This window comes from Mastomys coucha, unplaced genomic scaffold (genome assembly GCF_008632895.1).
Source record: "Mastomys coucha isolate ucsf_1 unplaced genomic scaffold, UCSF_Mcou_1 pScaffold15, whole genome shotgun sequence".
Taxonomy (NCBI): domain Eukaryota; kingdom Metazoa; phylum Chordata; class Mammalia; order Rodentia; family Muridae; genus Mastomys; species Mastomys coucha.
Window position 1 is genome coordinate 121,449,354 of NW_022196897.1, and position 11,171 is coordinate 121,460,524.

The 11,171-nt window shown below is 42.1% G+C and overlaps 1 protein-coding gene across 11 annotated transcripts in view; it reads left to right on the forward strand.

Moving 5' to 3' along the window:
• Positions 1–11,171, forward strand: part of Plcb4 (phospholipase C beta 4) — a 363,080-nt gene that overhangs the window by 284,739 nt on the left and 67,170 nt on the right. For all 11 annotated transcript variants that reach the window (XM_031372018.1, XM_031372023.1, XM_031372019.1 and 8 more), the window contains 5 exons: positions 319–427; positions 3,711–3,921; positions 5,501–5,594; positions 7,848–7,927; positions 8,404–8,488. In XM_031372018.1, the coding sequence (XP_031227878.1) occupies positions 319–427; positions 3,711–3,921; positions 5,501–5,594; positions 7,848–7,927; positions 8,404–8,488 (579 nt within the window). The remainder of the gene's footprint in view (positions 1–318; positions 428–3,710; positions 3,922–5,500; positions 5,595–7,847; positions 7,928–8,403; positions 8,489–11,171) is intronic.

Sequence of the window (11,171 nt, forward strand, 5' to 3'; positions counted from 1 at the left end):
AGTCACATCTCTATACCATAACCGTGAGAGTAGGAGAAGAAGCCAGTGCAGCCAACATTCTCTATCATGTGTCCCTCAACATTTAAACAGGAGAAAACCACACATCTCTTTCTTCTCCACTAGGCTCCACCAGAGTAAGTCCAGATAAGGACTTTCTGAGGACTAGTTTAGGGAGAGAGTCAGGAAGGCAGGTAAATCTGATCTTGGTGATTACAAATACAATTGTCTAGATGTATCTTGTTTTACAAATTTTATGCTTAGAAACGTGTTTCAAGTGTGAGGATTGTGGATCTAAATGGAGTGATTTTCTCATCACAGCATCAACGAGATCCTCGGCTGAATGAAATTTTATTCCCATTTTATGATGCTAAAAGAGCAATGCAGATCATTGAGATGTATGAGCCTGATGAAGAGTTGAAGAAAAAAGGTAACATCAATGGAAAATGTTAATTAAATCTTGTTTTCGTTAAGACAGAAAAAGCGTACAGCCTTTAAAACCCTTGATTTTTAATTAAAATATCTTAAATGCTTTTGAGCACTGTGGATTCAAAGGTTAGTAATTTATTCTTTTCATGCTCTTAAATTAATTCAATTTGTACATTTTATCAAGCGAGTCCACACTATCTGAAGTATACTAGTGTTGAATGTATCATGTTTTTAAGCACATTACTATGACAGTCCTAGTGTATGCTTATAAATCAAGATTTAATTTTGCATAGTGTGAAAAGACAGTCCCTCTACAGTCTTTCAAAAGAATTTCTGTCATGTAAGAATCTGCACCTTTCTTTTCTTCCTTTTGTTTTGCTAAACTTAATAAATTCAGCATGTAATTTGAGGTGCTCTGTCTCTTGTTTGACAGCTTGGGTTGGAAGATTAAAAACACTGATAGGAAATTAACTAGTCAAGAAACATGCCCATAAGTTGTTCATATTCCTGAATCTCTGTCCCTTATCTCTGTCATTATCTTTTGGAAACAATATGTTGTTCAAATATTAGTCAAAGGAAAAATGTGGAGAGCCTTCAGAGCATCCCTGCAACAGGGGCATGCCTGCAAGCCTTGGAAGCAGGACGCAAGCAACATCTCACTTTCTCTGAGCAGCTTTTTCTTCTCATTGTGCCTAGGATACCTGACAGAAGCAACCCAGTGGGGCAAAGGATTTCATTTGGATCACATTTTGAGTAAATTTTTGTCTGCCATGGCAGGAAGGCATGGTGTCAGGAGTGTGAGACACGTTATAGCAGGACTAACAAGCAGAAGTATCCAGAGCCCAGACATACCCCCAGTGACCTACCTCAGCTAGTCTGTTCGCTAACCTTTGAAACAGTGCCACCTAGGGGTGACAAGGTATCCCAGCAGATCAACCTGTGAGGGCCATTTCACATTCAAACTGTAACACTGGGAATTCAAAAATGAGTAAGACTACCCCCCACCTCTCCGAGGCAGTTGTAGTTTGCTCAAAGAAAAGACAAGTGGAACAATTCCTTTGTAATGTGATAATGTTATGATTTGTGTGTGTCTCTGTTACTTCTCAAGATTTCTCAAGATCTAAAGTCTGATTACAACTGACACCACCTAAAAACCTAGCTTCTCCCTTTCACAAAGGGCAGAAAATTAAAACCTGTCTTAATTGGTCAGTGTACAAACACAGCACAAAATATGTTCCTCTTAGGTGGTTAAATACATACATCTACCTTGGGATTGGGACAGGAGCTCATAAAGTAGAAAATGTGCCTCTCTGATAGCTCAGCATTTCCACATGCAGGTGTGTACCCTAGAGAGTTTCTCATACAGTCACCAAATCCTGGCTTTCAGTATTTGAAAACCCAGGGCTAGACCTCAGCTTCTTCACGGCTCTGTGCTTGGAGAGGAGGTGGTCTTCAGTCCAGTAGTTTTCGGTAGCTTCTGTATACATGTGACTTTCAGAGTACACCCTGCAGTCCTAATCTCCACCATAGAGCAAGGCCTGTCCATCTGCACGTTGTTGGGCATGTTGGCAGCGTGCTTTGATTTCCCTGTCTCCAGCTGTCTTCCTTTCCCAGTCTGTAAAATGCTGCACCACTCACTTAGCTTTTCAAAGCAGAACCTTTGGAATCACCCTGTAGTGTTGAATTCTTTCACATCACTTATGATCTGTCAGCAAAACACATGAGATCCATTTCTCTAGTCTCAGCTTCCCAGGTATTTAGACCTACAGTGCCTCTCATGGCCAATGCTAATTGCCTTCTGATTTATTCCCTGACCCCTTATCCAGTACTGTGCATCACACAGCGGCCAGAGTAAGCCTTGTAGAACACTATTTGCTGGTTTTGTTGGACTCTTCCATCCCACCAAAGCTTCCCAGCACACTTGGAATAAAATTTCAAGTACATGGAACTAAAACCTGGCGAAATCAGCCTTTGGCTCCCTCCAGCATTATTGTCCACCACTTTCCCAAGATGTTGCTCACTCTGCTTTACATTCATCGAGTGGACTAAGAACATACATTCCTGCATTAAGATCTCTACATTTGCTCATCCTTCTGCCTGAAACCCCACTTCTGTTTATGTGGTTTGTCCCCATGCCTGTGTGTGTCCTTATGATCTCAGTGACTACATACCTTAACCAGGATCCCAGTATTCTTTTGTATCTTTTATCTTGTGAGTTTTTTCCCTCCAATACCTTCAAGGTATTATTTGCTCGTATATTTTTTTGCTCCTACCCATAATATGTTAGTTTTGTAAAAGTGGACTTTGTCTCTGTTTTCTGCATCTATACCAGTGTCTCAAAAGTATTTGGTGTTAGAATGAACGAACATTTTTTTATGCGATCAGTGGAGGAGCTTTCCCGTAGGTGTGAAACTGTTTTCGTAACTTCCTACCCATAATATGTTAGTTTTGTAAAAGTGGACTTTGTCTCTGTTTTCTGCATCTATACCAGTGTCTCAAAAGTATTTGGTGTTAGAATGAACGAGCATTTTTTTATGTGATCAGCGGAGGAGCTTTCCTGTAGGTGTGAAACTGTTTTCGTAACTTGCAAATGTTTACATGAAAAAGCAAAGGGCCGAGACTGCCAGTCCTTGTGAAACATTGGTTATTTGCTCTGTGCTTGCCAGGTAGGCCCTGCCCCATTTTAGAAAAGAGTGACTGAAGTGAGATGTTCCCTGTGTCTCAGTAATGTTTCTCACCAGCTCCACAGGTTACCTCTAGAGAGTTGTGAAAATTAAGCTGTTGAGTTTTGGAGAGGCAGCCATTCCCAGGAAAGGTCTCTCTCCTTCGATTGAATGAAAATTCCAGTGACTTAGAATTAATGCCACATGTCCTACAGGTATTCTCAAGTTACCAGTCGTCATGATTGTGGGAGGCAGGTGGGCTAGCATTCTCCCCACTTTGCAGGGGAAACCAGGAGACAGGCAGCGAAAGGCAGAGGTGGTCATAGTAGAGCCAGAGGCCCCCAGTCCCTCCTCACCATGGTTCATAGAGTAGTTTCTTCATTTGTAGGACTGGAAATATCTGCTACTACTGATATGAAAGGAGAATATTTATAGACTGCCTTGTTTTGCTTAAAATATAAAATGATATATTTTTGTTTAAGTTCTGAAATGTACAGGTTCTTGGGAAAGACTATGAAGTTGCTTTTGCTCTTATTTTTAAGCTGTCACAACTAGGCTGAGCGAAATGTAAGAGGTGCGTCTTCAGAGCCCCAGTGCCATTACGATTTCCTTTCTCCATAGGCCTCATATCCAGCGATGGATTCTGCAGATACCTGATGTCAGATGAAAATGCCCCAGTCTTCCTAGATCGCTTAGAACTTTACCAGGAGATGGACCACCCCCTGGCTCATTACTTCATCAGTTCCTCCCACAACACTTATCTCACTGGCCGACAATTTGGAGGAAAGTCTTCAGTGGAAATGTACAGACAGGTTCTCCTGGCTGGCTGCAGGTCGGGAAGTCAAGATGGCAGTTTTCTTTGTCTGTATATGGTGCCTTTAGATTTATGGTTATTCTCCCCTTATCCCTTGGATCCCCAGTGTTCCGAGATGGCCAGTGGATCTGTGAAGCAATGGCTCATACCTCGTCCTGTATATCAATGCCCCTCCCCATCTGTCAATAACTGTGACAAAGTCCTGTTTACAAATTAGGCATGGAGAGTCTGACAACATCGATATTAAAATCTGTCCAAGGATATACTTTGATAATATTAGCAGCTTTGCTGTCTTTCACCTTGGGACTGCTATTATGAAAGGAAGGGTTCCTTGAATACAAGCATTATAGTTCTACAATATTCTGATAACAGAGAAGGCCACTAATGGCTTACAGGTGGTAGTGAATACAGCGTGATGTGCTGGGCCCTGCACTGATGCAGTTTGTAGGCAGGATGTTTGGCTACCTGTGCCACCACATGACTCACACGGTGTTTAAGTTAAATGTAGAAGTTGTTTTATTTCTAGAACTTTGCAATCAATATTCACCAGCCAATGTTGAATGTAGTTAACTGAACATAGATAAGGGAAGGCTACTTTAATTTGCTTTTCTCTAAAATCAGAAATAGTAACCATCATGAAAAGGCTGTCTCCACTTTTCTTTAACAGATGATGTTCATTTAACTTTGACTGAGGACAAACAGTATCGCACGAAGGACTCAGTTATCCTGGGAGTCAGAAGACATTCATTTACTATAATTTTAAAATATGACCTCAAAAATATTAAAACCAGAGAATATAGATATTTTAGGAAGCCATATTTAGTTGTAGCTAGTTTTAGATTTTGGTTTATTTAATCTTAGAAAGAAGCTTGGGGATTTAGTTTGGTGGTAGAGCGTTTGCTTAGCCTGTGCAAGGTCTTTTGCTCAATCCCTACCACTGACCAAAAATACAAAAATCAAAATTAAAAAAAAAAAAGAGTGGCAGCTTACTATAAAGCTCAGAAGTTTAGTTCTCTGAGGAGAGATCACTGAAAGTGATTTTTATAGCAATAAGCAAATAATTAAGGTTGAAGTAGTACAAAGATAAGAAATATAATTGTATTAATTTTTGGAAATATTTTTTAAGGCTCACTATGTTTTGTGTCTCAAAGTCCTACAAGAGAAATTAACTCCATCCTCACTTCATTGATGAGCTTTTTTTGAATATTTGTGTATGAACCCTAAAACAGCATGAGCATTGTTTCTTGCTTTGCCTTAGGGACTGGCTTGGGAGCTACATGCCTGCTAAGCAAGGGTTTGACTCTGAGTTGCAGCTCAGGATCTCACTTCACTTTTTTTTTGGAGAAAGAATCTCAGTTACTTACCCAAGATAGCTTTACACGCTCAAGAAGCTGGGATTACCCAGTTCCTCACCCAAGGTCTTCTCTGTGATGCCGACAAGAGGATTCAAATGTGGTTTTGATCTGCGCACCCATTGAATACCCCTGTTGAACATTCAGCTTTCTGGCCTATAAAAAGCCACTTACTTTGATGTTCTGTGATTTTGTGCGTGGTTTCCTGCCAATGGCTCAGTGTTGTAATCTGACTGTGTTCCTAGGTGTGTTGAACTTGACTGTTGGGATGGAAAAGGTGAAGATCAGGAACCAATAATAACTCACGGAAAAGCAATGTGTACAGACATCCTTTTTAAGGTGGGTTTTAAATATTCACAGTCATAGATTTCCCAGACTTTATACAAGTACAGGAAATAAGAAAACTTTTTTTTTTTAATTTTCCCAAACAATGTACCTTCATATTTCTTTTCTCTCTTTTTAAGGAGAGAGTCAAGACAGGTATTAGTTGTTATGTAATATTCCCTTCCTGGTCTTTTTCTTGTTTGAAAATGATGACTATAATGTAATGAGATCTTTTAGCAGAGTCTACCTAGTTTTAGCCCATAACATTTTTTTTTTTTTTTGCACAGTTGGGTTCACATACAGCCTAGCTAGTTGGAATGCTGAAGCAGGAGGATTGCTTGAGTTTAGGATTTCAAGGCTAGCATGGAAGACATAGTGAGAACTTTCCTCAAATTAAAATCAACAAAACATTTTTATCTTACCTATTTGCTTGCCTACTTTCTGTTATTCCTGGGAGACTCCAGTGTAGCATAAAAAGGGAAACAAAGCTTATAAATAAGCCTCACAATAAGGAGACAATGAGGTTGGCATCATGAACGTTTGTTAGGAAATCTTCTAAATGTGGGAGCTTCACCATGAATCAGGCTCTATACTCTCAAAGGATTTAGAGCCAAGTACAAAACAAAATACCCAGGACCAGAAGCAAGCATGGTCATTTCAGTACCAAGGCCAGTGGGAAGCTCCCACTAAAGCTTCCCACCCAAAGGCAAATAGTTAATAAACAAGCTGTCTCAAGGGATCTTTGGCTGGTGTCTACATGTGACTCGAAGGCTAGTTTCTTAGTGTATCCTTCCACATATCCATGGTACCCCACCAACGGTAAGAAAATGTGTGGTAGGCTAATGCCAGAAACATCCATGCCTGCTGGTTTGCATAGTCCGGGAGAGATGGTGACGATGTCTGGAACAATGGCCCCTAGCTCTTGTGACTACTCAAATCACCAAGGCGTCTTCCAAACCAGAGATTACTCAATTCTGTACATGGGATGTTACATCCATATCACGTCTCTTAGACAAGATATTTAGTGACTTTTATTCAGCATCAATTCAAGATCATGCTTTCTAAGAAGAGTTAGGGTGTATTAAAGTAAGAAGATTCATACAGTCATCAAATGACAAAACCAGTGGTGTCTTCCTTAAAGAACTAAGGAAATCAGTGAGGACACAGCATGGAAGAGAATAACCCAGAAGGAAAGCAGCCCACAAGGCAAAGCCAGAGTTTTTCTCAAGTGATAATTCTGAACTATTTACTAGGCAACTAAGTTTGCGATCATTTTTACCTGTGAATAAACTTTAAGGAAAACAGTTAAATGACTGATTCAATAGAATATTTTCAAGTTTGTCATTTTAACTGCCCTGTCATGGATAATTATTGTAAAAATATTGTCTGGCTTGCCGAGTGATGAGGCTTGCTCTGTGGCTAGCTACAGACCAGTAAGAACTCGTAGATTTTATAGTGTGATTGTCTGATTGAAAGCATTGGTTTGAAGTCCCTTTCTCTAAAATAAACGTGAAGGCTAACCCTCAGATGCAGCTTGTCTACTTCATGAGATGCAAGATATAGGGAGGGGTTAGCCTATTTGGGGGTAGACAGGAGTATAAAAGTGAAGTCAGAGCCCATGCCTGTTTTACCTCACATGTTACTTGACTACAGAGGAGACCCACTTTTCACTAGGCTCACAGCAAACCATGGATATTGTAATTGTCATATCAGTACAGTAGGGTCAACAAAGAATGGTGGCCACATACATAGTCCAAGATGGTTCCAAACTCAGAGGAAGAACAATTAGAAGCATCCAGTAATCCTTGTGTTACTACCAGCACATTTCTCCAGAAGAATGAACTGAAGAATAGCCCGTCATGAAAATCCCTGTACAGAGTTTATGTTCTCCTCTAGGAGAATGACGAGGGCTGATGGCATGGCTTAGTGGTTGAGCGCATGCTTCCAGGCTCTGCATTCAAACCCAAGTACTACACAAAAGGGGGCATGGTGAACCAGAGTCCCTGGCTCTGCGCATTGTCAAGTGAGAACTAGCAGGCCACTCGAGTCATGTCACTTAATAGCACTGGAGAAAAGAGAGCTTTGACAGAAAAGCGATGTTCTAAACCTCTTGAGTCTCCCCAGGAGGGGTGTCTAGGCAGATGTGTTCTCCGGGTCAGAACTGTTTAAGCTGACTTTCTGAAATGTGCAGTTAGTGGACTGTGAATAGTGTCAGGTGCCTTAAGTCTGTCTGCTCTTTTCTTTCATAAACACTCTTTGTCTTTAAAGGATGTGATCCAAGCCATCAAGGAAACGGCATTTGTCACATCAGAATATCCTGTAATTCTCTCCTTTGAAAACCACTGCAGGTATAAAGGCCCCTTCTTTCCCATGTCCCTACTTGGTGGTGTTTCAGATCCCTTGCTCCTTGTCCTGCTGTTCTTTTTTTTAAAAAACTAACGTAGTTTGCTGTCCAATGTGCTAAGTAGCAAACAGTCCTCCAGTGAGGACCCTGCCTGCCTACCACGAAGTCATTTTCATGTGGCTCAGTAATGCTTTCCCTGAACAAAAGGTCAGAAACTAGGACACCTAAAGTTCCTTTGAGATGGAAAATTTGGCAATAGCTTGGAAGGCGTCCTTATGTTTTTCTTGCCAGTCTTTTAAATTTAAAGTTGTACCAATTAAAGTTTGTGCGGTATATTAAAAGTATAGCTCCAGTTAATGTTAGGAAGACAGTCCTGCACTTTGCAAAGCGGGGGAGCCTAGTTGCCAGGATGGATGTCTCTCTCTTTCTTGGAGAGCTAATGGACACTTGAATTTACAAATGCCACTTCTTTCTCCCCAGCAAATATCAACAGTACAAGATGTCCAAGTATTGTGAAGATCTATTTGGGGATCTCCTGTTGAAACAAGCACTTGAGTCGCATCCAGTACGTATTTTTAGCACACCAGAGTTCCAGCATGAATGGATTTGTTTTGAAATGTGTTTTTCAGGGGTCAAGTAGCACTGGAGGCTAAATACTAAGGATTTTCATATTTATTTAGATTCTCTGGTACAAAAAGCTTTTATCGTGCTTCAGAGGGATGTAGAGAGGAACATAATGTAAACATCTGACTCGGTTTAATCTGGCTGCTCTTAGGATCTCATGTTTTAAATTTCATAAAGCTTCCACGCCAAGAGTCCAGGCCCCTCAGTGCTTCTCAGTGTTGCCGAGTGCATTCTGAGTCACTTCAAATGCTTGTAAAAACACCTGTGCTAGGGCCCCACCTACAGTGTTGTTTTGTTTCAGTCGACCCCGGGTCATAAGCAGGTGTATTATTTATGTCCTTCAGGTAAACAGATGTTTGCTCAGGGTTCAGAACTCATGGAAGCTCGTTGCTGTGGGAAAGGCTCCAAACTGATGTCGTAAGACACAGAGTTCAAGTTCCCAACTCCAAAATAAATACTCAGGCAAAGTCACATGGCCATTTTTGAAATTCATTATATATCCGTCAGTTTGTTCATAAAGCAGTTGTTATTAAAGTCCCGTGGTCCATAGGAGGAGGGCTTTATGGAGTCTGAATGCATGTGTAATTGTTCCAGAGAATTCCTTGGATTTCTGTCAGGATCCGAAACATCCAAGAGAATAAGATGCACTGTGACAAGATGTTACAAGAAACAAGACTTACTAAAATTAAAGTGTTTTATTAGGCTGTCAGCCCTCCTGTAAATATGGTAGCATTCGACAAAAGGAGAGGGACAGGAAAATCCATGCATGACAAGAGGGTATTTGTGCTGCGTAAATGACTTGGCTTCTCTAACCATGGATTTTTCCCAAAGGTATGTGTGGCAGCTGAAAGCGCAGGGAGGCAAGGCTGCACCCTGTTCTCTTCTGACCCTTGGGCGCCTCAGTAGGGTTTCCTGTGTGCCACCCTCTGGTGACCCAGTGATAACATCTAGATAACACACCCTTCACTGGCTGTCTCCTCCTTTCTCTTATTTTTCTACTTCTCTGTTGAGGTGTGCAAGAGCCAGCTCTCACATAAACATATGTTGCATTAATCCTTGTCTGGGGAGCTGATTCTGAGGGGATCCTAAGTGAAGAAGCATCCTTTATCTGTTTTATTACTATTGGTTCCTTAGCCTGGATCCTTGGTCTGTTCTCTTGGGCAAGAGAAGAGGCTTGCTATTGTGCAAAGGCTATTGTGTCCTTCTTAATTAATTAATATTAATTAATTTACATCCCAAAGGCTGCTCATCCTCCAGGTCCCCCCCTCACAAAGTCCCTCCCCTTCTCCTCTGAGAGGGTGGGACCCCCTGGGTATCCTCCCACCCTGGCACATCATATCTCTGCCAGATTAGGCACATCCTCTCGCACTGAGGCTAGACATGCCAACCATGAAGACTGAGCTGCCTATCTGATATATGTGTTGGAAACTTTCGTTCCAGCTTCTGAATGTTCTTTGGTTGGTGGCTCAGACTCTGAGCGCTCACAAGGAGCGAGGTTTGTTGACTCTGTGGGGTTTGCATCCACTTCAGGGCCTTCAATCCTTACCCTAACTCTTCCATAAGTGTCCCTCACCTCTGTGTAATGTGTGGCTGTGGGTATCTGCATCGCTTTTCAGTTCAGTGCTGGGTAGAGCCTCTCAGAGGACAGTTACGCTGGGCTTCTGTCCACGAGGATAACAGAGCATCCTTAATAGTGTCAGGAGCTGGTGCTTGCTCACGGCATGGGTTTTGAGTTGCGCTGGTTATTGATTGGCCTTTCCTTTGGTTTCTGCTCCCTCCTTGCATTTCTTTTAGACAGGAAACATTTTGGGTCAAAAGTTTTATGGGTGGGTTTGTGTCCTTATCGCTCCACTGGGGGTCCTGCCTGGTTATAGGAGGTGACGTCTTCAGGTTCCATGTCCCCACTGTTAGGCATCTCAGCTAAGGTCACCAGCATTGACTCCTATCCCAGGTCTCTGGGACTTCCTAGACACCCCCCTGCCCCAGGCAACTACAAATTTCCATTTATTCTCCAGGTCCTCTGGGCCTTTCTCCTGTCTCTCTCTGCACCTGGTTCTAGCCATTCCCCTCCCCCTCTCCTGTCCCACCCAGTTCACTCCTTCCCTCTGCCTCCTAGGACTATTTTGTTTCCCCTTCTAAGTGTGATTTTTAGTGAAGGGATGTATACATTCCCAGGGAAAGGACCAGTTCCACCAGGCAGCCTGCAGCAGACAGCCCTTAGTTAAAAGTCCTTAGAAGTCAAGGCACAGACTTGCTTCTCAAACATAGGATAGAGTAATGAGTTGTGAGATAAATGACCGTGTGGAAAGATGCGTAGGCAAGAGCGGATGGGTAATGGCTGGATGTGTGGAGTGTGAATAAGTAGACAGAGGTCAGTCCCACTGATTACAGAGAATGACCTAAACACACTTAGCTTCCTGTAAAGCACAAACATGACACCACAGTGAAATTCAGATTCCAGCTATTCAAACCTCTCCCATCTTGAATGAACCCATTAAAATCCCATGTCAGGCAGGGCAGTGGTGGCACACACCTTTAATCCCAGCACTTAGGTGCCAGAGGCAGGCGGATTTCTGAGTTCAAGGCCAGCCTGGTCTACAGAGTGAGTTCCAGGACAGTCAGGG